General features: G+C 43.9%; 1 protein-coding gene across 1 annotated transcript; it reads left to right on the top strand.

Annotated features, from left to right (window-relative positions):
- Window positions 1–337: 337 nt before the first annotated feature.
- LOC118080631 (inter-alpha-trypsin inhibitor heavy chain H4-like) lies at window positions 338–27,417 on the top strand. The gene is made up of 21 exons (XM_035106149.3): window positions 338–421; window positions 1,160–1,320; window positions 1,691–1,795; window positions 2,569–2,731; window positions 2,833–2,943; window positions 3,051–3,179; window positions 5,143–5,259; window positions 6,402–6,570; window positions 7,449–7,574; window positions 8,596–8,777; window positions 9,550–9,732; window positions 10,477–10,616; window positions 13,334–13,479; window positions 16,260–16,298; window positions 16,395–16,544; window positions 19,192–19,233; window positions 20,486–20,626; window positions 21,684–21,855; window positions 24,279–24,433; window positions 25,256–25,343; window positions 27,011–27,417. Exons 1-21 carry the CDS (start codon window positions 347–349, stop codon window positions 27,087–27,089), a joined length of 2,673 nt encoding a protein of 890 aa, XP_034962040.3. The 5' UTR covers window positions 338–346; the 3' UTR covers window positions 27,090–27,417.
- The last annotated feature ends 341 nt before the right edge of the window (window positions 27,418–27,758 follow it).

Genomic DNA, 27,758 nt, shown 5'->3' with positions numbered 1-27,758 from the left:
TATATTCTGTGATTTACATTCTGCAAAGTTTTATAGACTTTTTTTTATAGACCAAAGAAAGTTTTAAGGACTTTCTTAAAACTACAGGAAAGGGAGAAGCCACTCATATATTTTTGGTATCTATGAAAGGCTTGCAGGCATATTGGGTAGAACACAGATGTCCCATTCACTTGCTTGATAAGGTTGGTGACGTTGGCCGGATGGGGGATGTTCTGTTTCAAGAATATTGTTCTGATTCAGTGGGTAAATATTAGGCTTCATCAGTCCACAAACTCCCTCAGACGTTAGTTGTTCATTAACTCTCTCGTATAAAAGACCTCACTTCTGGGGATTTGTCACATCCAAAATGGAAAGGCATTTTTTGATCACTTGGCTGTTTTTTTCTTCATTACAAGTATTTGTGGAACCTGCGGCACCTGAGGTAATTGTCCCTTTTTTTTAATTAGACATGTCTCGTTTACATATTGGGAAAATGTACATGAATTTGCAATATCCAATTTTAAAAAATAACTTAGTTTCATGTGGGGTTTGAGGTGATGGCACGTAATGGGAAGTCCTTATTTTTGGGCAGCAGATTTCCATGGCTACTTTTCCTGACCATGCACTATTCACATCAGTAGACTACTCATGGGAGCAATTAAATACCCAAGGAAGCTAGTCAAGGTAATCATACACTGAATATACAGGTTAGTAGTGAATGCAGTTTGGTAACCTGAAAAAAGAGGGGGAGGGGAATCTAATTCATGTATGATTTTAACCTTAATTAAGTTAATTAACTTAATCAATTAAACTGGTTGTCTTAAATACTTATGGGAGTATATAAACTACTAATTTAATTTATAATCTGGGAGGATGCATAACTCCGTGTTAGAGTATCTGCTTTGCATGCCAAAGGTTCCAGGTTCACTAGAGAGCCTGCCAGTCAGTGTAGGACAACAGTGGGCTAGGTGGACTTATGATTCTGACCAGTGGCGTAGTGGAGGGGGGGGTTAGGGTAGGGACATGAACATCATCTGTCAGAGTGGAAGCCTAATTAATGGACTCTCTCCTTGCTCTGACAACTAAATGAGTTGATCAAATCTTGCTCTCTCTACAATAATACATTTGGTGAGGAAGACATTTGTCTGAATTCAGAGAATCTTTTCCTCTTCTTCTCTAGAATGCCATCGAAATCTACAGCCTGCATGTGGACTGCAAAGTTACCTCACGTTATGCCCACACAGTAATCACCAGCAGAGTTGTCAACAGAGCGAATGAATCCAAGGAGGCTCTTTTTGAAGTGGAGTTACCCAAGTCAGCTTTCATCACAAACTTTAGCATGTAAGGCTTTGTAAGCTTGTGTCTGGGGCCTCTTAAAGGTTAGAGGGCTTGCTCCAGCTGAGCTATTCTGTGAATGGAAGGGCTTCTTCCATCTGAGGAAGTGAGTTGCAACCAGTAAGCGGTTCCAGTGCCATCAACTGAATGTCCCAATGAGTGGAAGGAGGAGGCAATTTCCACCTTTTAATTTATAAAAGCAGAATCTTACTGGAATTGAATTCACCTTCCCCCAACAGCCCCAACATCACCTCCCACATGGTTCTGAAGGGTCCCCCAACTCCAGAGCAGTTTTTTGGGGAGGAATAGGTGGGCTGCATAAGAGGATATGTTCGCCTCCTAATGATTTTAACTGTTCAAAACACTGTTTGTTAAGGACAATAGATGGAGTAACATATCCTGGAATAATCAAGGAGAAGAAATCTGCACAAGATCAGTATGACACTGCGGTTTCACGAGGACAAAGTGCTGGACTTGTCAAGTAAGCAACTCCCCCCGCTGCCGCCATTCCAGTCATGGGTAAAGCCATAGAGGGGATAGAAGTGTATCCTCCTCCTCATTCTTTGGCGATCACTCATAGCCGAGTAAGATTGTCTTCCATAAATACAGTCCATAAGTGACTGTGGAGGCCAATTCTGGATCCACACGTCCTTCCACAGTGGGGACATTGGTTTCCGGGCAGGAGTTGATCACGGTGTGGATTTGCCAAGCGTGCCTTCCTCTTAGCACGTTTCTCCCTTGCGTCCTGAGTTCAAGTGTCTTCAAAGCCCATGACAACTTTGGTAAAGGCTGTTCTCCAACTGGAGCGCTCGCAGGCCAGTGTTTCCCAGTTGTCAGTGTTTATACTACTTATTGTTCCTGTTCAGTATCCTCTGTTTGGATCATCCCTTTCAGATTAGCTCCAACATTAAGCATGAATGTGTACAATTATTTAGATGTGCTTCCTTCCATTCTTTGGCTTCTTGAGATTTAACTTAAAAGAATTAGAACGAGTGTCAAATGGGTTTAAAAAAACAGCACACGTCAATTACATGGTTGGCTAAAGTCTTTGGACAACATTTTATAATGGGCCAATACATTTCTTCAAAATCCAGTACCATGTGAGTTGACTTCTACTCATGCAGTGGGACTTCTTCTTCTGCCCCTTGCTGGCCCCTTTATCTTCCAAATCACTCAAGAGTTCATTTCCCATACAAACTTGAGGATGAGCTGCCAAATTCTTGCATAAAGCCTAAATTGCTCATTTCCATTCAGATCAACTGGAAGAAAACTAGAACAGTTTCGTGTTTCAGTCAATGTTGCAGCTGCTGCCAAAGTTAACTTTGAACTCACATACGAGGAACTTCTAAAGCGAAAGCTGGGAAAATACGAACTGCTGATCAAGGTCAAGCCCAAACAACTTGTTAAACACTTTCAGGTAAATTCTTGGAAGAGGCTCTTCCTATAAATGACACCAATTGCTGGCCCCATGTTGTAGCTGAAGGTTATGACTCTGAAGCATCTTTTTATTTTCGTCAGATTGACACCCACATATTTGAACCACAAGGTATAAGTGCATTGGAAACTGAGAGCACTTTTATAACCAATGAACTGAACAATGCTCTAACAAAGGTACAGAATGAGACAAAGGTATGTATTACATGGACTAAAAGACTTAACATGCTTGTAAAAAAAATGAACCACCAGCCCTCCTGTGCTAGCTTGACTGATTGTTTGCTTTTGTGGCTCATTTTTAGGCCCACATTTCATTTAAACCAACCATAGATCAACAAAGAAAAACCCCTGGGCTGGATGACACACTCCTTGACGGAGATTTTCTCATACGTTATGATGTTAAAAGGAGTGAGACTGCAGGTGATATACAGGTAAAAGATTACTGAGAATTCAGAATAATAGGAACCACTTAGCTAAATTCAGGGGGGGGGGAGAATAGGAAAAGACCTATTTACAAATTGTACAATCTTAGTTTCAGGCAGCAATCCCTAAACTTTTGTTTGAAAAAGAACCAGAACTCAATTGTTGCATAATCTTCTTCCTGAGATTTAGACATTAGTCAGTTTTCTATGTTCTTTAGTAAGAAAGAGAAGAGGAACTTCCTTTAGAGTTAGACAAACAGTTGTTGGCTTCTCATTTTCCTAGTCTTCATGTAGTCTAAGGACACCCCTACAGTAATTTCACCACAGAAAACTAACTGCAATGGCAAAGGGTCTCTAATCTCTAATTTTATCTCTAGGGACACAAACCTGTTGGCATACCAGTAAAGCAGGAAATGTCTCCCTTTAAAATGTCCTTCCTAATTTTTCCACTTCCCCTGGCATAGAAAAAGACCACATTTGGTAAATTATAAAAATGGTTTATATGCCTGTTGTCTTTGTCCATGGAGTTTTCTTGGCAGGGATACTGGAGTGGCTTGCCAGTTTCTGCTCCAGGTGGATCATGTTTGGTCAAAACTCTCCACTATGACCTGTCCATCTTGGGTGGCCCTGCTCATAGCTTCTCTGAGTTATTCAAGCCCCTTCGCCATGACAAGGCAGTGATCCATGAAGGAGGAGACTCTTGAGAGTCCCATGGACTGCAAGAAGATCAAACCTATCCATTCTGAAGGAAATCAGCTCTGAGTGCTCACTGGAAGGACAGATCCTGAAGCTGAGGCTCCAATACTTTGGCCACCTCATGAGAAGAGAAGACTCCCTGGAAAAGACCCTGATGTTGGGAAAGATGGAGGGCACAAGGAGAAGGAGACGACAGAGGATGAGATGGTTGGACAGTGTTCTCGAAGCTATGAACATGAGTTTGACCAAACTGCGGGAGGCAGTGCAAGACAGGAGTGCCTGGCGTGCTCTGGTCCATGGGGTCACGAAGAGTCGGAAATGACTAAACAACAACAGCAACAAAAATGGTTTGCTTACAAACTCTCCTTGGGTCAAATAAATGTGCTTTACCATACAACATTCAGAAAAGTTGCAAAGGCAGCAAAATGAAGCTTGGTTACAAAATGGTAAAAGTTCCTAAACTATTGGTATAGGAAAACATTTGTTTCAGACTCCATACTTGTCTCAAACAAAAGATGCTGCAGTTCAGAGCTCCTCCCACACCCATGTTCACATGTAGGCTGAGGGAACAAAAGCTTGGTTACCTATTTCCTTCCAAGGTGAGAGGAAGTTACGTGGGTTAAACCTGCTAGGACAGGTTACTCTATGACCTTAACCCCTTCATGAATTGATTAGATTCAATCATGCTGGTTATATGAGGCGGGATTAGCCTACATTTAAAGGGTTGGTTGTACTGCTCATACAGTGGGTTTTTGTGCACATGATATAGTTGAATTGACATGTGGTCATAAGAAAGCAAGAACATAAGAAAAAACCTGCTGGAGCAGGCCAATGGCCCATCTAGTCTAGCTTTCTGTTCTCACCGTGGCTGAACAGTTGCCTGTGGGAAACCAGCAAGCAGGATTCGTGCGCAAGAACACTCTTCCCTCCTGTGGTTTCTGGCATTCTGCCATTCTGGAGCCGTGGAGGCAGAAAATAGCCATTGTGGCCATCAATAGCCTTATCCTCTATGAAGTTGTCTAATCCTCTTTTAAAAGCATCCAAGTGGGTGGCCATCACGGCTTCCCATGGGAGCAAGTTCCATCATTTGACTATACGCTATGTGAAGAAGTAGGTTTTTTTAATCCACCCTGATCTTCAACTTCATTGGATATTGAGAAGCTCTACTCCATGCAAATTATTATGCACCTTAACTAATTTTAATTCCACTATTTTATACGCTGCTGTGTTGAGATATGAATGTGTAATACATTAATACCACTTATTTTGTTTTCAGATTGTTAATGGATATTTTGTGCATTATTTTGCGCCTAGCCAAATGCCAGCATTTCCCAAAAATGTGGTCTTTGTCATAGACAAGAGTGGATCTATGGGTGGCAAGAAAATACAGCAGGTAATTTGTTTCCAGATAGAAAAGGTTCTGGTGTTTGTGCCATGCTAACTCAACTGTATGTTAATTACCAGTGACAATAGCAGTATCTCTTTGACAATCACAATGAATCTTTATGGAGTCTGCTATCCCACAGCAGGACCAACTGCTCCTTGCCCCCTTGCTCAAGGGGCAAGAGAGGTATAGCAGTGCATGGTGTGTAATGGCACATTGCCACACCTTCTCTTGACTGAATTTACTTTAGAAGACCAGCAGCAGACCATGCAAATTCTACTACAGGCTGAAACCAGCCACATATCGCCACCTTATCACAGTAAATTTCCAGGCTAATTTGCTTCCTGTCAAATCCATTTCTTTAAGAGAAGGCCACAAGCATGCTGTTAAAAGAGGACATCATCTCTTGTCTTGTTTCCCCCCCCCCCTTCCAGACCATAGCACAGAATATTCAAGAGGGATATGAATGGCCTAGATTAATTAATCTTAAAATGGGAATGAAATCACAGTCACAACAAAGCAGTTGTTCTGGGACACATCTTGCCCACAGCAACTTGCACAGGCAGGGTCCTTCAACCTGCATCATGGGCTACATTTTTTCCCTACACAAAACCACTTCCATATAGGGAAAAAAGAAAAAGAAAAATACATACCGTAGTTGTTAGGCTGCAGTTCTGTGTCCACCTACTGGGGCAAAAGTTCCACTAAACCAGGGGTCAGCAACCTTTTCCACTGTCCCTCAGACCTTGTGGGGGGCCACACTATATTTTGAAGGAGAAAAATGAACGAATTCCTACGCCCCACAAATAACCCAGAGCTGCATTTTAAATAAAAGCACACATTCAACTCATGTAAAAACACCAGGCAAGCCCCACAAATAACCCAGAGATGAATTTTAAATAAAAAGACATTAAAACATGCTGATTCCCAGACCATCTGCAGGCTGGATTGAGAAGGCAATTGGGCCGCATCCGGCCTCCGGGCCTTAGGTTGCACTAAACACAGGGGGACTTCTATATGAGCAGACATGCCAAGGATTAGGCTGCTAGACCCATGCTCTGCAGAAATATTTATTTAAATACAAGTCTAATGTTAAGTTTCTGATTCTGATTCTGTGGCTGGAAATTACATTGCTTTATTACTTTCTATAGACAAAAGAGGCACTGAACAAGATTTTGGAAGACCTTAATCCTGAAGACCACTTTACCTTAGTTCTCTTTAGTGGAACTGTGACTGTATGGACTTCATCTTTGTTGCAAGCTACAGAGGAGAATGTGGAACGGGCTAAACGACACGTTGAGACCATTTCTGCTGGTGGATGTAAGTTTGTCAAATGAACAGACTTGTCAAGTTTTTCAGCAGAGTTTAATCAGGACTGCTCACTGCAGCATATTTTTTTAAAATTCATACCTAATTCTCAGGTGTTCCGTTTTTCATTCAAAAGCTTCTAATTTTTTTGCTACTCAGAAATATGACCATATTCCTCCTCTATTCCTTTATCATCATTGTTTACTTTCTCCTTTCTGTATTCAATTTCAGACTTTGCTACTAACCGTTCAGTGTATTAATTCACACTTGCAAAAGTTTAAACTTGCCTGTCTCTTGATTTTTCTTTGTGTACTTAGTGTTAAGTCATAGATTTCTACTAGTCTGTGTCTTTTTACTTTCTTTCCCCATATCCCCAGGGCAACATCTTGCCTTCGATGCAGGAGCAAATGCCCACCAAGGTGCCCCCAGCGCCTGGTTTCTAGAGCATTTTCCTAAGGCCTTGGCAAACTCCTCCAGACCTTGGCAAACTGGAACACACATAAAACATGGGCTTGGTTAAAATAAAGCCTTTGTTTGTTTGTTTGTTTATATAACAGCAACATTAAGATTGAATGAAATTAACTTGCCTGTTTCTCTTAATTCAGTTGTGAAACTTTTGACTGTTTGTGTACCCAGTGATTTCAATAACTTCACATTGATTTCTTTTGTGTTTGTCTTTGTATGTTCAAAGTTTATGGACTGGATTTCACAATATTGGAAATAAGAAATGGAATAACCGTTAACTGGCTACCTTTTCAAGATTGTCTAACTGTTGGGATGGCCCTGGCTGTCTCTCCCCCTCCATACCTTTGAAGCCTCCTCTCTAGATCTCTGAAGAACAATATAAATCTGTGGTCAAATCCACTGACCTGTTTTCTTTCCCATTACAGCAACAGATATTAATGGTGCTCTTCAGGCGGCAATAAATTCGCTGGACAAAGACACCACAGCTGAGGTATTGCCAGACCAAAGCATTTCCATGATAATTTTGCTGACAGATGGTCAACCTACTACTGGTGAGTTAGAAACAGCAAAGCCACACATTCTGCTGTTATTTTCATTTTTTTTTTAATGCATAGTTATCAACAATTACTTTAATTAGACATGTTTTATAACTCCTTTCATACCTTGATTTACTTCAGACTCACTAGATTGTCTGAAGTTCTATCCATGAGTGTCAGATGGGGGAAAAAACAATATAGCCTTTAAAGGTAAAGGGACCCCTGACCATTAGGTCCAGTTGCGAACGACTCTGGGGTTGCAGTGCTCATCTCGCTTTACTGGCCGAGGGAGCTGGCGTACAGCTTCCTGGTCATGTGGCCAGCATGACAAAGCCGCTTCTGGCGAACCAGAGCAGCACACGGAAACGCCATTGACCTTCCCGCTGTAGCGGTACCTATTTATCTACTTGCACTTTGACGTGCTTTCGAACTGCTAGGTTGGCAGGAGCTGGGACCGAGCAACGGGAGCTCACCCCGTTGCGGGGATTCGAACCGCCGACCTTTTGATCGGCAATTCCACCTAAACATTGGGAAGAACTTCCTGACAGTAAGAGCTGTTCGACAGTGGAACTTGCTGCCAAGGAGTGTGGTGGAGTCTCCTTCTTTGGAGGTGTTTAAGAGGAGGCTTGACAGCCATCTGTCCTGAGTGCTTTGATGGTGTTTCCTGCTTGGCAGGGGGTTGGACTGGATGGCCCTTGTGGTCTCTTCCACCTCTTCTATGATTCTAAGCCCTAGGATCTGCGGTATCTGGCTACAATATAGTACTCCTGCAGTTTCACAATAAGAAACAGGAAGTTCTAAATACAAAACATTTTTCTAGGTACAGAAGAAATATGTACCGGTATCAAAGTTGAACACAAATATCCAATATTTGCTTCTAAAAGTTTTTTATTTAATTGAAAAGTCAGTGGGTGTTTGTAAACTCATTAATATTTTTGATACTCCCAACATCTGCTTGTTTCTTTCAAAATGCAACATATTTAATTTTTTTCTCAGTGGCTGCAGTGTGTTCACATTGTATACCTATATATGACAGGTGAAACAAACATTGATAGGATTCAAAGAAACATACGGGGTGCTAATAATGGAAAATACTTCATCTACTGCCTTGGCTTTGGATTTGACGTCAGCTACACATTTTTGGAGAAGATGGCTTTAGAAAATGGAGGAGTGGCTCGCCGTATATACGAGGACTCAGATGCAGCCTTGCAGCTCCAGGTAGGGGAAGAAACAACAATCAAAACATATACATATATTTTAAATGAAGAATCTCAAAACTGTTTCCAGGTAGGCCAAAATATTTCTGTATGGAGAGGAATTCAGTGTTGTGCTATAAGGTAAAGGACCCCTGGATGGTTAAGGCCAGTCAGAGGTGACTATGGGGAGCAGCACTCATCTCGCTTTCAGGCCAAGGGAGCCGGCGTTTGTCCACACACAGCTTTCCGGGTTATGTGGCCAGCATGATAAACCTCTCCTGGCACAATGGAACACCATGACAAGTCAGAGCACACAGAAACGCCGTTTCCTTCCTGCCCCAGCAGTACCTATTTATCTACTTGCACTGGTGTGATTTTGAACTGCTAGGTTGGCAGGAGGTGGGATACAGCAACAGTAGCTCACCCCATCACAGGGATTCGAACCGCCAACCTTCTGATTGGCAAGCCCACGTGGCTCAGTGGTTTAGACCATGGCGCCACCTGCATCCCTTGTTGTGCTATGGCAAACATTCTGTCAACACAGAGCCTTTTAGCTCTCCCCTCTGCTTCCTATGCATGCTGTTCTGGCGGTTCTCCTGACCACCCCAGAGCCTATTTTGGAGGGTGTGGGGGCACATGGAGGAAGGAGAGTGGGGAAGAGTCCCATCGCATTAACAGAAGTATTTGTGCAGGTTTCTGCCAATAGAACCAATTACTTGAATTCGGCCTATATTTTTTAGACTGGCACAATAGATTTGTTCCTATGGTTACCTTTTCTGTCTGTCTCATTCAAGGGCTTTTATCACGAGGTAGCTATGCCTATCCTGAAAGAGATTGAAATGAAGTACCCAGACAATGCCGTACTGGAAATAACTCAGAATAATTTCAAGCTGCTCTTTGATGGCTCTGAAATTGTTGTAGCTGGAAAGCTCGGCAATGATGTTGATGATCTTCCTGTGGAAATTAAGGCTAAAGCAGTAAGTACTGAGTTAAAAAAAAATGGCTTCTTTTGTATGGACAACTTTGGGCTGCATAGTCATTTTTCTGTCTCCAACATTCTGTGGTACATTCGGCTTTGAAACTAAAAAATCTATGCTTTTCATTTTATGATTTTTTTTAAAGTATTTGAAATTCTTTAAGGGAAAAGAAATGCTCCATCCAAATATCCCAGGGAGGTTCACAATAGAAAAATATGAAATGAGAATACAAAATACATAATTGTTTTATTATGTATAAAATCAAACCAATGATGCTCCCTCCCACAAACACATTTTAGAAGCCATAGGAGGTTATTCAGCCGAATGCCTGTTGAAAAGAAACGTTTTTGCCTGGTGCCTAAATATATGCAACTAGGGGCGTAGCAGGGAGGTGGCAGAAAGGGCAATCGCTCCAGGCACATTGGGGTGGGGGCTGCTCCAGCCTCCCTCCCTGAGCCAGCCCTGAACTGCTTTGCAAGACCCCTCAGGGAGGGCAGCATGAGGGGGACATGGCAGCCATGCACCCTCGGATCCCAGCCTCTCCAGCGAAAACATGAGCTCACAATTGTCTTCTTTCTATTGTTTTATTCATCATTTGTTGTCTTCTCTCTCCCCTCCAATTTTAAAAGTTTACTTAAATAGGTTTTTCCCTCTAACATCAGCTTGTGTAGAAAACAGTATGTGTTGCTTATATTCAGATTGAGAGTTACTTTAAATAACTCGCACTCCCTGCTCGCTTTCCAGCTTTCCAGTGAACTTACTCTTAAAGAAGAGGCAAATATAAGAGAAAAGGAGCAAGTATTTCAGCATCAGAAATACATCTTTGGAAATTTCATCGAGAGATTATGGGCCTACTTGACAATTCAACAGCTACTAGAAAAATCGTAAGCTAATAATAGTGTTGCAAGCTACCCCAGTCTCTGAGCAGTGTGAGATTCCAGAGGTTCTGTGTGCTTGCCTAGGGTTCATGTTTCCCTTGGAATGAGACTGTGATGTCTTTTATGATACAGTCGTTCCTTGGTTGTCGAATGGAATCCGTTCCGTAAGCTCATTCGACTTCCGAAAACATTCAGCTACCAAGGTACGGCTTCCTATTGGCTGCAGGAGCTTCCTGCACTCAGCCACATCAGATGTTTGGGTTCCGAAGAACGTTCGCAAACCGGAACACTCACTTCCAGGTTTGCAGTGTTCAGAAGCCAAAACGTTCAGCTACAGAGACGTTCGGGATCCAAGGTATGATTGTATATGGTTTATTTACACGTGCATACAAACACAGCCTCTGATGGAGGGGTTCAGCGCATTTGAATCTCAAGAGGATCATTCTTCTCAGGGGCGTAGCGAGCCGCTGCGACACCCGGGGCGGCAAATTGCCATGCACCCGGGGTGGTGCAGCATCTTACGTGTTACGTAGCCGGGTATCGCCCCCCCTCCACGACTCCAGTCCGTGCACCTCCAGCTACAAACTCCAGGTAGAAAGCCCACTCAGCGCAGCGGGGTTGAGTCCCACCCCCGCGACTCCCAAGTTGCTTTGCGGTGCGCCGAGCGGACTTTTTACCAGGAGGCTGGAGGCTCAGCTTGGGAGTCGTGGGGGTGGGGGCTCCAAGTGGCACCTCCCAGAGTGGAACCCGGGGCAGACCGCCCCCCCCCATTGCAACACCCCTGCTTCTCCTATGGCCATAACCTTGGATCCCAACAGAAAGCAGGCATGGCTCTCTCTCTGGCTTCCCAACCTGCAGCTTTGCTTCCAGATTCTAGCTCCCATAATTTAACTCCCAACCATGGCCTTTATTTTTCTAACTACCAGCAAGTTGAGGGATGGGGGGGGTGCACCCATTTGCTATCTGGCACATATCCACTTCTTTTGTTACCTTAACAGTCCATGATCTCACCAGAAAGCTAGCCTGGCTATTCCAGGAATTTGAATCCTTGATTAGTTTTTAACACTTGCTGGATCCAGGGATTAGAAGGGTCTCGGCATACAGCCTACTCCAGGGGTCAGCAAACTTTTTCAGCAGGGTCCCTCAGTCCATTGTCCCTCAGACCTTGTGGGCGGCCGGACTATATTTTGAAAAAAATAATATGAACGAATTCCTATGCCCCACAAATAACCCAGAGATGCATTTTAAATAAACGGACAAATTCTACTCATGTAAAAACACGCTGATTCCCGGACCGTCCACGGGCCGGATTTAGAAGGTAATTGGGCCACATCTGGCCCCAGGCCTTGGTTTGGGGACCCCTGGCCTACTCCCTCACAACTCATAACACAATGTTAAGTGAGTAATAGTTGCTTAGTGGACAAACCTAGACAGCATCTTAAAAAGCAGAGACATCACCTTGCCGACAAAGGTCCGTATAGTTAAAGCTATGGTTTTCCCAGTAGTGATGTATGGAAGTGAGAGCTGGACCATAAAGAAGGCTGATCGCCGAAGAATTGATGCTTTTGAATTATGGTGCTGGAGGAGACTCTTGAGAGTCCCATGGACTGCTAGAAGGTCAAACCTATCCATTCTTAAGGAAATCAGCCCTGAGTGCTCCCTGGAAGGACAGATCGTGAAGCTGAGGCTCCAATACTTTGGCCACCTCATGAGAAGAGAAGAATCCTTGGAAAAGACCCTGATGTTGGGAAAGATTGAGGGCACTAGGAGAAGGGGACGACAGAGGACAAGATGGTTGGACAGTGTTCTCGAAGCTACGAACATGAGTTTGACCAAACTACGGGAGGCAGTGCAAGACAGGAGTGCCTGGCGTGCTATGGTCCATGGGGTCACGAAGAGTCGGACACGACTAAACGACTAAACAACAACAGTTGCTTAGTGACTTGAGAAACATTTCCTTCTGCAAGATCTTGGCTCATGCTGACAATCCCTTGGCTTTCATTATTGCAGTCACATCCACACCATATATTTAAAAATTGATATTTTATTTTAAAAAATTTCAATTACAAAACAATAAAGTGGTACAAAAAGGGGGGAAAGAACAAAGAACACAGAACTGTTAAAGGAGAAAAAAACATTACATGAATACATACAAAAATACACTAACCTATACATTCTTTTATAAATTTGATATTATTGTCCTAATACTAATGTAAATATATATTTAAAGCACATAGGTTCCTCCACAGAATCCCAGGAACATAGTTTGTTATAGGTTCTGGGAATTGTGAGGAAAATTACATTCACGGATTTCTTTGGGAGAAGCCATGACTGTATAAATGTGCTTTAAATGTATTGTGTGAATATGTCTGTTTCAGTGATAGGGTGAAAATCATAGCAGGTTGTATCAAACTAAATAACTGTGCACATGAAATAATGTCTGCAAGCACAGCACAACTCCTCCCCATCTTCTCCCCTTGCTTGCCCCCCCCAAATCTATTATGGGTCCCCCCAAACCCTTCAGAGCAGGTTAGAGGGTGGTGTAGGGGCCCCATCGGGATAGGAGAAGGAGGGGAAGCCCCATTATACTTGTGGGCGTTCTGTGTGTGCAGTTATCTAGTTGGATAAAAGCCAACATTCCTAATATAAAACCCGAAGCATATTTTGTTGTACTGGATCATGTGTAGAAAGCAGACGGTGCAGATTTTGCCTCTGTATCCTAGTGCTTCAGCTGATGGAGAACAGCGGGGAAACCTGGAAGCTAAAGTTTTGAACATCTCCTTGAAGTTTGGATTTGTTACACCCCTCACTTCCATGGTGGTCACCAAACCCGATGCTCAAGAGGTGGCAAACAAGCCTACAGAGGCAGGTAAATCAGAACGAATCCCTCCCATGTCAAACTGAAGTGATAAAACAGTTTGCACGCACATTTATCTTTTGAATCTCATTCAAGTTCAGTGCTAGAAGAATGAGTTGAGAGCTCTGGCTATGTGGGAGAGTGGTAAAACAGTCAGGTACAAGGATAGCTATAGAGACAAGGATAATGATAAATGTAGCTTATAATTATGTGAAGAAAGGTGATGTCACTGATGTGGTAGCACTGATATCTTACTTGTGCTGAATATACCTTTCATAGAATCATAGAACTGTAGAGTTGGAAGGGATGCCAGGACACACAACTAAAGAATCCCTGACAAATGGCCACCCAACCCATGTTTAAAAACTTCCAATGAAGGAAAGTCAATCACTTTCCAAGGGAGTCCATTCCACTGCTGTCCGAAGTTCTTCCTGTTGTTTATTTGGAATCTCCTTTATTGTAATTTGAATCTATTGGTTCGTTGGTTTCTGGAGCAGCAGAAAACAAGCTTGCTCCATCTTCCATGTGATAGCCCTTCAGATATTTGAAGATGGCCATCATATCACCTCTTAGTCTTCTCTTCTCCAGTCTTAACACCCAATAGCCTCAATAATTTCTCATAAGGCTTGGTGGCCAGACCCTTGATCATCTTGGTTACCCTCCTCTGCACATGTTCCAGCTTGCAATATCCTTCTTAAACTGTGATGCCCAGAACTAGACACAGTACTCCAGGTGTGGTCTGACCAAGGCAGAACAGAGTGCTACTATTACTTCCCTTGGTCTGACAATTGAAAATAGTGTGAAATGCTTAGAATGAGATAATAGGCAGACTCTTTGGCATTATTCCTGATCTGGTTTGTGGTTTCCAGCAATAGAATTTGGTTAAAGACTACCGTGTTTCCCACATTTTAAGACACCGTCTTATTGCTTTTTTCCCTCAAAAAACCACAGGGTGGCTTATTTTTGGTGGCATGTCTTATTTTTTTTACGTTATTACAGTTTTTACAGCACCTTAAGGTCTTCTTGGCCGGGCCAGGCTGCTGGCTCGAGGCACTGCTGGGCACTGCGCGCCATGCTGCTGGGCTGTCTGAGCGCTGCTGGGCGCTTTGAGCAGCTGGGCGCTCCGCGCGCTCCAGCAGCCGTTTCCAGGCGGCGGGACGGCGACGGCGAGGCCGCTGGCTCTGGCGCTGAGCTCCGGGGCTGCTCGGCGCTCCGCGCGCTCCAGCAGCCGTTTCCGGGCGGCGGGGCGGAGGAGCGGTGGCGGCCGGGTGGAGGCGAGGCCGCTGGCTCTGGCACTCAGCTCCGGGGCTGCTGGGCGCTCCGCGCGCTCCAGCAGCCATTTCCGGGCGGCGGGGCGGCGGCGGCTGGATGGAGCTGAGGCCGCTTGCTCTGGCGCTCGGCTCCGGGGCTGCCGAGCGCCCCAATCCTATGGGAGCCGGCAGCAGGAGGAGGAGGTTTGCCGGGTGGTCACCCAGCAGCGCGCACGGAGCGCCCCGAGCCTCTGGGAGCCGGAGGAGGAGGCTTGCCGGGTCGTCGCCCAGTAGCACGCTCGGGGTGCTCCGCCAGCCCAGACTTTGCCCTCTTCTCACTTGCTGAGGGAAGTGCAGAGCAGCTCCTGGCTCGGTGGCAGCGCTTCCTGTTCAGTAGCGTCTCTCAGTCCTCCGCCTCCTTCCCCGCCCCGGTTGTCTCCTTTCCTCCCTCCCGCCTTTTCTCTCACACACAGAGAGGGAGAGCACCGTTCCGTGCACACGGCCGCTCAGCCATTCTTTCGCGAGCGTGTCTCAAACGCCGCTCTCCTCCTCCCCCCACCCATCCTTTCTTGTGTGCGTGTGCGTGCCTCCTCTGTGCTTCTAATGCTTGGGTGTCAGGTCAACAGCCCGGTGAGCGCGAGCGCCGAAAGAGGGCTGAGCACGCAGTGCTTGCGCCTCCTCCTGCTTCTCTCCCCCCCCCCCGCCCGTGTGTGAGGGAGAAATTAGCAGTTGAGGGCGAGGACGGGTAGAGAGCTGCACGGCGCTTCAGCAGCAGCAGCAGCAGCAACCAGTTCCGGGTGCCAAGCCGCGGCAGAAAGAGGAGGAGGCTTGTCGGGTTGGTGCGGAACAGCGCCGCACGGAGCGCCCCGAGCCTCCGGGACCCAGCAGTGCTCTGTAGCACTTTGAATCCTCCTCCTCCTGCTGCTGTGGCTTGGGGCGCTCCGTGCTGCGCTGCTGGGCGCTTTGTCGGTCCCGCTGCTGGGGCGCTCGCGGTCTCGTTCTAAGCGGCGCTGCAGCAGCAGCAGTAGCCAGTTCCGGGCACCAACCCAGCAGCCCTCCTCCTCCTCCTCCTCCTCCTGCCACGGCCGGCATGCTGGGTTCTGCTGGCTAGGGGTATGGCTTATTTTCGGGGTATGGTTTATAATCCGCAAAAGCATAAAATCCTGCTACGGCTTATAAAATGACTACGGCTTAAAATAGGGGAAACACGGTATGAGTGATTGTCTGTTAAGTCATGCTCAGACCCACTGGAATCCAATAACTTCACTAATAAGTAACTTACAGTAAGTCTAATGTAACGTTGGTGACATATCTTTTCTGGTTTCCACTGAGCAATTTAGGTAACCCCAAACTGTGAAATCGTACTATTGTTATGAAATAGTTTGCTTAAAAAGGTCACTCGAGAAAAGTGACAAATTAGCACACATGATTCCCATTAGCACCAAAAGGCTATGGCATAATTCAGTGGGTGCAAACACAGGAGAAATAAAAATACAGAGGGAGCTTACAGTCCAATGAAGCTGTCCTTGTTTCTTTGTCCAGATAATGAGAATGTAAACACTGTTGCAGTTCGAACGTCTGGTATGTAATCTAATTCTACAATTAAATACCAGTAACTTATTCCTAATAATTTATATACTGTGATTAAAATGATCTAACCATGAGACTCTCTCATAGGCATGCAGATGTTGTCTAGAATTGTAGGAGGTAGCACTCCACTTGACAACTCCAGGAGTTACGAAAGGATGATTATATCTTCAAGTATTGGAACTGCAGCAGGGCGAAAGCTTTACGACAACTCTAGGAGTGACCCAATTGCTTCTCAAGGTATTTCTATCCTGCTTGTATCTCAAACAAAGACTACGGGACAAACATATGCTTATGCAAAAAGTATATTAAGATGATTTGATAAACAGCCATTTATATCCAGTGTTGTTTGGATACCCATGGCACCCAGGAATAGGGGGCTCCACTTTGCAGTGGTCCCACTCCTATCTCCCTGAGAGGGGAGGGGTTCATGAAGAGGAGGGGGAGGGGAGGCGGTTGACGACTTGCAAGGGGAGGGATTTGATGTGAGGGTGGGAGTTTGCAGGGGGATAATATGCAAGGTTGGTGATCAGTGCCCCTAGTAAATATTCATACAAATAAATGAATTAAAAGTGTTTTTAAAGAGGGGGGGGGAAGAATGCCTGTAGTTGGCTGAGCCAGACTTGGGAGGCAGTGGCCTTTGCATCTGTCCATCATTAAGGGAGGGTGGGCTTTAGGAGTGACACCCTGTCAAGATGAGAGAGAAGTTAAGCTGAAAGGTTGGCTGCTTAGACACTTGGACTCCAGCCAGATGGCTCCTCCTCTTGCACTGAGTGAGTTACTCACTCTCCTGGCTGTGACTCTTAATTCAGACTTATTCAGCTACAGCTCCACAGCCTGTTTTCTGGAGTCTTGAGAATTGAGGCACCTATCTCTCTCTCTCCTGTACAGAAGTTGCAGAGTCACTTAAAATCCGCCAACAGGAATGCTGAAGTCGTATGGCGTTAGAGTGGCTCTGTTTCCCTCTGGAGACGTGGAGCCAGAAGCAGGGTTTCTCTTTGTGTGCCATTGGACGCAGCCATGTGAAGTTGGAAACACAATGTGTGCAGTTGGAAAGCTGCTCATGTGCAGTTGGAAAAAGGAGGGGAGGGAACTAGAAGGATTCTATTTATGTCAGGGATAGTATGGACACAAATTGTATTAGGGTAGAATGTGCTTTGCTTCTGTACTGAAGCATATTGAAACCCTTCTTTTTCGGGGAAATAGGTAGTGATTTCTATTTCAGTCCCCAAATCGATTTGCTTCCAACCGATTTTCAAGGTAATGGTCCATCACATTCTTGCATGGTTTAGGCTTATCTTGCACTCTGTTTGCCTTCTTCTGCAGCCATTGTAAAACAGTTGTTCCCTGGGAGCCAATGGTGGCATGTTATCATGGATGTAAAAATAAGAGTTTTCTGTTTCCACAGATGGTTGGGCCCGCCTCCTACTTTTAAGTACAGCACTTGCATGTATGAGCCTCTCTGTGCCAGTGCTATGGGTTTGGCCACAAGTATGCAGGCAGGAAAACACCAGTGTTCTTGTAATTTGGTGTACGCAAAAAAATGGACCTTTCCTCTCAAATCAATGGAATACACACTCTTAGCACACTCAATACACAATATTTAAGAATTAAAGATTGTTTCCTTTTTGCTTTCTTGGAGGAGTGCTACACTCACCATTTTCCTCTCCCTGCTCCCCACAGGTGGGTATGGGAGGCAGAGGAAAACTACTACTAATTTAATAATCCCTTTTGTCTTTCTTAATCTCATGGTGGTGAGTTTGAGCCCCGAGTTGGGCAAAAGATTCCTGCATTGCACGGGGTTGGATTAGATGACCCTTGGGTCCCTTCCAACTCCAGGATTCTATGATTAATCAGTTTTGTGTGACTTGGGGTCCTGAGGTCCTTGCTCTCAACCACAGCTTCCAGGTTTTTGTTTTCCCTTCATGGGTAAGGGATTGTGAATAGCTGCTTTATAATTGACTTAGCGGTGCTTCCTGGTGACAAGTTATTGAGCATTCATCCTCATTTCTTTGCAGAATGTTTTCAGGGAGGTTATATATAATGTCTATGGTTTACTGAAGATTTACTCTGATTTGTTTGTAGGGAGGTTGCGCAGTGCTGCATCAGACATTTGTTATCTCACAATTTCCAGTGCTTTTTCCTGCCACAGTCTTTATTGCTAAAAGTCTCTCTGTGTGTGCAAGAGCATCAAATATGCTTTAGTTGTGCAACCTGAATTTGTCAGTGTGAAATAGCATGACACTCACATGTTTCAGGGTTCTGGGGAAAGGAGGAATGCTTATTTTTTCTCCTTAAGAATAAATATGCATGAAGCTGTCAGTGTTCACTTTCTGAATGTTTTTGCCTAGCAGATTTTGCCCTGTTTCAGGGACATCAAGTGACATTTCTCCTAGATTAATCTTTCAGCCAAAAGTAGTTGGCAATTGATATACAGTATTTAAAAGCCACTTGCTTTTAAATTGCTTGCTGCATAGTGATTGTGATTTTAAAAATGTACTGTATTAGGAAAAAAAATTAGGGGTAGCAATGTGTCCCTATACCTTAAATGGGACATGTTAAATAAAAAAATAAGAATCCTGCTAATTAAAAAAAAATAGAATCATAGAGTTGGAAGAGACCACAAGGACCATCCAGTCCAACCCCCTGCCAAGCAGGAAACAATGTTAAATAAAAAATCATGTTAAATAAAATGAATCATGTTAAATAAAGAAAAAAAGAAGAAAAAAAGAAAAAATAGAACTCCAGTCCATATGACCAGTGATGAGACATGATGGGACTCATAGTCCAAAATCTCTGGAGGACACCAGATTATGGAAGCTTGATCTAGTACTTATGTAGCATAACAGCAGAAAATTAACAATTGATATATTTTTTGGTTATTTAGATTATGCGGATTATTCATACAGGTTGGTGGGGAGTCACCCAGGTGAGTATTTCACACTTTATTCTCTATTAATACGTATGTTTTCCCCTCCACAAGGTGTTCCAGATATGGGTACATGTACAGTGGTACCTCAGGTTAAGTACTTAATTGGTTCTGGAAGTCCGTACTTAACCTGAAGCGTACTTAACCCGAGGTATGACTGTATTTAGAATCCCATTGGTAAGGTGGAGGGGAGTAGCATTCAAGACTAGGTAGAAAAGTGTTTGGTGAGGAACAGGTGAAGCAGCACCCAGGCCACTCCTCAGAACAAATTCAACCCTTCAACATCCCCAGGTGGGACTTGGAAGGACTTCTGCCTGGAACCCTGGAGAACCTCTGCAGTCAGTGTAGACACTCCTGAGACAGATGGATCAATGGTCCCACTCAGTAGAAAGCAGCTCCGCTCTTCCTGAATTCTCAACCTTCTGAGGTTGCTTTTCATTTTTTTAAAAAACCACACACAACCTTTTCAGGTTTGTTAAGAGAGAGAGAGAGAGAGAGAGAGAGAGAGAGAGAGAGAGAGAGAGAGAGAGAGAGTAATATGTAGTATGTGTGATTTGGGAATTGAGAAAACTCAAGGTGTCTAGTCTTAGGAAGCTTTCCTCAAGAAATACCTCTGCTCACAAGGAGGTATTTTCAAAGGTCTTTATTATATACGTACATATGTACAGATTGCAGTCATTCATCATGCGTCCGATCCATCGCTCATAGATTCCGGCAGTGCTGGCTTCCTGCTTTTACGCCAGCAGAGCAGTGTTTGGATAGTCCCCTCCTCCTCCTTTGCTCACGCCTTTCCAGACCCCATCGCTCCTGAGCAGTGGGGATGGCCAGCCCCTCCACATCAGTCCCGGAACTGCTGAGAGCCCCCCTCCATCACAGAGCCTACTTCCTTTAACCCCCTGCTTCCTGGTTCTCCCCTCTCTTCCCTGTCACTGACTGGGGCCTCCTCCTCCCCTAGGTCCAACCCTTCCCTCTTCCCCAGGCTGCTCTCTGGCAACTCCTCTGGCAGCTCTGTGACAGTGTCACCTTCCTTAGTGCCATTCCTATTGCTTAATTTTAAACCCACTCTACGAGGGCTTTGTCATACATGAGCAGGATGACTTTGGGCCACCGGCCACCATTTTGCATCAAGATGGAAGACCCAAATGTAGCTTTGGCATGACTTCACTGAAGGTTTGGCAAGACAGGTCCAAACTCACAAATTGCACCATCCTTTTAAAAATGACAATATTTTTTGGTTTCTACTGATTCCTAGGCAACGTTCAGTCTCTCCCAGACACTGCTAATGAGTATCCAAGTTTCATTCTTCAACTGACTCATGAAAAAAATCCCATTTGTTTAAATATCAATGGACAGTTGCAAACAGCCATAACCCTGCTAACTGACCCAGACAAAGGTAAGTCTTCTAAAGTAAACTGCTATCAACTCCCCAACTTTCATGTCAAGCATTTTGGTTGCTTCCAGAAATCTGAGTGAGTGTTTTCTATTTGACAATGAAATACATTAAAACCGCTGACCAGGGAATTCTCAACACTATTGGTCTTGTTTTGACATGTTTCTGTTGTTTTGACATGTTTCTGTTGTTAATATCATGCATTAGTCAGAATACGTGGTTTTACATGTCTCATTCCAATTGTTCAAAGTGTTTCACATATTTCATTGTAGGAATCCTCCCTGCAACATTGAATCACATGTCTCACTTTTTAATATTGTTATTTATTCTTATTTATTGTTATTATTTCATGGTCCATAGGCCAACATAGTACTTAATCAGTACTACAGTGGTACCTCGGTTTATGAACACAATTGGTTCCGGAAGTCTGTTCATAAACTGAAGCGAACGTTCCCATTGAAAGTAATGGAAAGTGGATTAATCCGTTCCAGACGGGTCCGCGGAGTACTCAACCTGAAGCGTACTTAACCCGAAGCATGGGTGTAATTGGTTCCGGAAGTCTGTTCATAAACTGGAGCAAACTTTCCCATTGAAAGTAATGGAAAGTGAATTAATCCGTTCCAGATGGGTCCGCAGTGTTCGTAAACCGAAACTTCGTAAACCGAGGTGTTCATAAACTGAGGTTCCACTGTATTTGTTTTAAAAGTGGAGGGTCCAGTTTTAGAGTTTACTTCTTTTATACCTGCCTGTATCTTCTCTCTGTCATCACATGTCTTACTTTTAACCAACAGTAATGGCACTATGCATGGAGAGATGGATGGATAGCTATAAATACAGGCTAGTTGTGTCATCTGGTTCTAGCTGTAGCTCTTGCAATTCTGGCCAGTTGTGTGATTTCAGTAGGCTTTCGAAAAAGGGGACGAGAAATGGTGGCAACACGTGGATTTTGTTGCTCTTGAGCTTATATCACAGTTTTATTTATATTAAATTGTTGCTTAGTAAACAGCAATATGTTTCTTGTGTATGATCCTTATATTTATTTTGACTATTATATTTTCAGGGATCCAAGTGACTGGCAAGCTTGGAGAAAACAGAAAGTTTGTGGAGTTCAACGTAATCTATCAGACACCCAATGTGCAAATCAATGTGTCAATGGGAGAAATTCTACTGAATGATCAGGGCAATGTGAGCTCTTTCCCATGGACAAAGAGTGAATCTTTTACAACTAGAGGGTAACATCTGATATTTCTTTTCAGTGTTGGTTGGTCTGACTTTGAGGCTATACCTCATGCTAATTTTACATTCTTGAACTCCTAAACTTACATAATTTTTCAAAGCACAAGCTAAATTGCTCATGCATCCAAATAACAGCATTCATGTGAAATTCAGTGGAATCCCTCATTTTGGGACCTTAAAAAATAATTGGTTTTCTCTTTGAACAAAGCATTTTAATTTCCTATGAATTGAGGTAGATGCTTCATAATATATGTTAGCTTAGGCTGGCGAGAAGCAGTTAGTTGGCCAGAAAACAATGAAATTGACTCAGTAACTCAAGCTGAAATGTTTCAGTGAATTGTGCCCACTCACCTTTGTTCTGATTCAGGGCCGGTGCTAGGGTTTTTTGCGCCCTAGGTGAGATCACCTTCTGGCGCCCCCCCGGCCAATCATATATCAAACACTGGGGTGCCCCAGCGAGCGCAGCAAGCTGGGGAGCCGCACGGCCCTGCCGGCGGCCTCCTCCTACGGGACTGCAGGACACAGAAGCCCTCTTTGCTTCTTCTCCCTCCCTCAAGCACTCGAGAAGGTTGCTTTGCCCGAGTCCCGGGGGGGAGGGAGCTCCCCTCGCTCCAACCCCGCAGCCGCCCTTGTGGCTCGTTTGGCCCAGCTCCTTAATGCCACCTGGCTCGTGCCCCACTCACTGGCCACGCCGAACTCACCGCAGGCGGAGACGGCGCCGTCCCGGTGCAGGCAGATGTTGGCGGCGCCATACTCTGGGCGCGCAGCGCTGCCGGGGCCTCACGGAGCCCCCGGCCCCATTCAAGGAGGCAGAGCGCGGAGGAGGAGACGGCCGCCAAGGCAGTGAGCTCAGGAGACCCGGAAGCGGAAGGCATGACCCTCCCCAGGGCGGCTGCTCCAGCGCCGCGCCCCTCATCTCCCGCTTGCTCTCCTGCCATGGCCCCGCGAGCGCCTGTTGCAGCTCACTCTCCTGCCTGCCTGCAGCCCCGGCGGCTCGCCGTGCTGGCGGAGAGGGAAGGCGCTGCTGGAGCCCTCGCTCTCCCTTCTGGGCACGGCAGGCAGGCAGCAGGCAGCAGGCAGCAGGCTGGCCAGCGCAGCGCCCCCTCCATGTTGGCGCTCTAGGCGATGGCCTAGCTCGCCTTAATGGTAGCGCCGGCCCTGTTCTGATTCTATGGCTTGCACGTCACAGCAGCTTTTGACAACTGGCAGTGGTGCTGTTTTGGACAGCCTTACTGGAGTGGGTGTTAAGGGCATAGAGTTACAGTGGCACCGATCATGAGATTATATATTGCCCCCCCCCAATATTTTTTAACACCTATGTGAAACAACTGAAGCTAATCTTAGGAATAATAATAATTATTATTATTATTTATTATTATTTATAGGCTACCCATCTGGCTGGGTTTCCCTAGCTACTCTGGGCAGCTTCCAACAAAATTTTAAAATACAGTAGAACCCTGAATTGATGTCTGGAGAGTGTCCAAATCAAAACCAAACAATTTCGATTTCAGGAGCTGATTTTACCTTTCAATGTAGAGCCCTAAATAGTTTAGGGTCAAGTTATTTGCAGGAACACTTACACCCGTACAAACCTGCTGAAGCATGATGGTAGCCACCAGAGACAGAATCTTTTCAGTAGTGGCCCCACATCAATGGAATCTCCTCCTAAAGATCTTTGCAAGACACCTTTTTTTGGTTGTTTTTACATGGTCTCTTCCATTATTTTAGTTTTGTTATGCTTTCCCTAATCATGACTTCGTCTTTCAATGTTTAAGCCTCTCAGTCTAATACAGGCTTCTATTGCTTTTTCCTTGGTGTTCACTTGCTATTCTGATTGTAATAATTTTTACCTGTTGCTGGAAACTACTGTTTCATAAGAGGAGTGTAAATATCTTTTTTAAAAAAATAAGAAATGCAATAAGAACCAAATGAAGACGAAGAAGAAGAGTTTGGATTTGATATCCCACTTTATCACTACCCTAAGGAGTCTCAAAGCGGCTAACATTCTCCTTTCCCTTCCTCCCCCACAACAAACACTCTGTGAGGTGAGTGGGACTGAGAGTCTTCAAAAAAGTGTGACTAGCCCAAGGTCACCCAGCAGCTGCATGTGGAAGAGCGGAGACACGAACCCGGTTCCCCAGATTACGAGTCTACCGCTCTTAACCACTACACCACACTGGCTCTCACACACACTGCAGAAATACCTATTAAATTATGCCCCCTTGAAATTGGGATTGCAGATCAAGAGGTAATTCAGGGAATATTGAATTGTTATAATACATATAGTGACACAACTCTACAAACATTTGCTATTCTATGGTAATAATGTATATATTTCTATATATTAATATTCATTCATTCATTCATTCATTCATTTCAACATGTATATATTAGAACAACAGCATCGCTTCCTTCCTAGGTTGAGCTTTCTTATTGAAAAGGAAAGGAGTCTTTCACTATCAGGACCAGACGGTATCACAATACAAGTTTACTATATGAAGAACCCTCTTAACTTCCTTGGATTGCACTTGAATAATAGTCAACTTTTTTCTAACAACATTGCTGGATTTTTTGGTATGTATTCAGATTTTGCAATGAAGTAGCAATCATCATGTTATCTAAGCTTGGTTTTGATGTAGCACTATAACTTAATACTGTATACCTTATATCCTTAGAACAACGCTGATAGGAAATTAGCATTATTGTCTCTACATTTCAGGTGGAGTGGGGATAAGAAGGGGAGCCCTGATGTAGTGGCTTTCCTAAGTCACCTAGTCAGTTCATGACACCTTAAGTTATGTTTCAACTGGCAACTGTTTGGTTCACAGCTCAATCCCCTCGTCACTACACCAATACTTGGGAGAATTAGGGTGGTAGTGCTGACATGATCATCAGGAGAGTCACTGATGATCTTCATCAGTTTCCAGGCCCATGTTCTTTCTCCTATCTTTGGAGAGGGAACCCAAATGTCAGCTTCTTGGCCATGGCTGCCTCCTGCCTGGGGGGTCACCGTTCCTCACGTACAAGGCAGCTCCACTACAGAAAAGTGGATAAGTGTTGAATAAATGTGTAGAGAAAACTCGGAGGACCACTGAGCTTGTTTTATGAGTAAAACTACCTGCTCCAGTTTAATTATTTATTATTATTCATAGTAGACACAAGTGTAATTCAGTCTATACATTTTGTTTGCTATAGGCCTGTCAAAGGCCATGGTGAGCTCCCAAACAAAAAATACTTCCATCAAGATAAATACTAGACTAGACAGTAGTCAATTGTATCCCGAAATCAAAAAGGAATGAGCCTGTCTTGGGGGAGGGGGGAATGCGTGTTGCAGCTGCTCCAGCATAGCTTTGAGAACTGCAGTTATTTTCCTGTGTTTTTCTTTGTGTTCTGCAGGTCAGTTTTACTCTAATAAACGTCTCCAAAAACAAGGGAATAGAAAGAAGACATTGACTGTACGAGGACAATCATATATTTTCAGAAGGTAAAAGGCACAGAAAAAAACTTGTAGAATATATATATATATATATATATATATATATAGAGGCAGTGCAAGACAGGAGTGCCTGGCGTGCTATGGTCCATGGGGTCACGAAGAGTCGGACACGACTAAACGACTAAACAACAACAACATATATATATATATATATGGATGCGGGTGGCGCTGTGGGTTAAACCACGGAGCCTAGGGCTTGCCAATCAGAAGGACGGGGGTTCGAATGACACCGTCTTATATTTATTTTTCCTCAACAAAACACACTATGACTTATTTTCAGGGGATGTCTTATTTCCCCCCCCTCCTCCTGCAGTGGCCGGCATTGTTGCTGCGCCTATCACTATGTCTTATTTTCGGGGTATGGCTTATACGTCTTATTTTCGGAGAAACAGGATGATAGATAGATTAGATAGATGATAGATAGATGATAGATAGATAGATAGATAGATAGATAGAGATAGATAGAGATAGATAGATAGATAGATAGATATATTTCTTTTCTCTAGCTAAAAATGCCCAGGTACCCTGAGCTTCTCTTTCACCACATACCCTACACTGCTCTGCAATTTTTTTTTGGGGGGGGAGTATTTTACAGGAATAAGAATGTTGAAAGTGATAATAAAATATAGTAAATTGGAAGTGTTTATCTGCAAACGCAGCTCAAAACAGTGTTGCCATGAATTTTCACATCAGCAAAGTATTTGTGGCCCTAGAGGACCCTCGAGAAATAACCCACATCTTTTCTATGCATATAAAAATATATGTATTTTATGCTTGAGATGCAACTTTTTCCCCACTCAATTTTTTTGAGTCAACCCCATGCCTTTCAGGTCTTCAGCACATTCATTAACCTCCCGTTTGTTACTAGCTTTCCTCGGCCAGTTCCCCCAGTCTTTGCCAACGGCAAAAAGTTACCTTTTGTGAAGGAGCAGGGGGTTAACATCAATGGCTTGTTGGGTCCTTGGACCCAATGTCATGCCACCCCTTACCCTGCCTGCTGCTGTCAATAAAGATTTGGCCTGATTTTATCCCATCACCATTGTACAGTATCACATAGCAATGAATTTTGCTATGCAGTTCTCCAAGCAATCAATGTTTACAAAAATGCATATACAGTGGTACCTCGGGTTACAGACGCTTCAGGTTACAGACTCTGCTAATCCAGAAATAGTACCTCGGGTTAAGAACTTTGCTTCAGGATGAGAACAGAAATCATGCGGCAGCAGCGGGAGGCCCCATTAGCTGAAATGGTACCTCAGGTTAAGAGCAGTTTCAGGTTAAGAACGGACCTCCAGAATGAAAAAAGTTCTTAACCTGAGGTACCACTGTATTAGGGGGGAATGTGCATACAAATGTTAGTGAAAATAACATACAGAATGCATTATATTAGAGGAAATTGCTTTCAAAAATGTGTAAATACCACATCCCAAAAAGTGCTTATTAGGAGAAATCTGCATTGAATGTCAATGAATCTTCATGAGGATTTTCAATTTTTTTAATGTGAATTGCTGCACAAACGTGGAGGGCTGAATTTACATGCAGTCATGTTAAAACAAAAACCATTTTCAGGGGAATAACTGAGAAGACCATGCGACTTCGAAGGGGGCTTTTACTTTCAATTGGAACTTATTGTTCTTTTCTCTTTCATTTTTAAGGCAAAACAAGAAAGATTACAGGATTGGACTGGGAGCCATTGTCAATTTTAGCTGCTGGTCACTGGATATAACTCCTTGAAGAACAGCATTTAAAGCAGTAAAAATGTCCATATTTTGTATTAAGCGTAACTATTACATTTCATTCCAGTAATAACTATTAAAATGTAAATGTTTAATGCAGAATTTTAAATGTGGAGTCATTAAATCTAATCATCTAATTGGACAAATTTCAGGGCAGGTTTTTGTTTCGCTTTTTGATAATTTGGCAACACAGACAAGGAACAAAAAATTATTATTTATGGTTACCAAAAAGATTCATATGGAGGGAACCAGTTTAACAAAGACACTGTGTGGGGTGGGGTTGTACACTATCTATAATACGGTTACTAAATATATTCTGAAATCTACTGCTGTTCAGGCTCTTGTTTTCACCTTTATTTCACACACAAAAACCAATCTCCTAAGGAGAAAGTGCTGGAGAAAGTCCCCTTCACTTAATGTGCTATTATATCATGTATTAAATACAGTTATGGCAGTGCATGAGATCTAGATGGATTTTGGAACAAACTAATTGCAATGTAAGCACCTGCCATGTATATATGATTAATGGTATGTTTTCACAACATTTCAAGTATCCTTATGTTTCCAGCAGGAGGGTCACACTGCTACCATTGGGGAAAATGGGCTCTTTCACTAGGATGGGCCATGCTACCTTGATGATGCCATGTCCCATCAGCTCCCATAACAC

Source organism: Zootoca vivipara, chromosome 2, assembly GCF_965207765.1.
Source record: "Zootoca vivipara chromosome 2, rZooViv2.hap1.1, whole genome shotgun sequence".
In the NCBI taxonomy this organism is placed as follows: Eukaryota; Metazoa; Chordata; class Lepidosauria; order Squamata; family Lacertidae; genus Zootoca; species Zootoca vivipara.
Note: the sequence above shows the minus strand (reverse complement) of the source record. Positions and strands in the feature narration are given on the sequence as shown.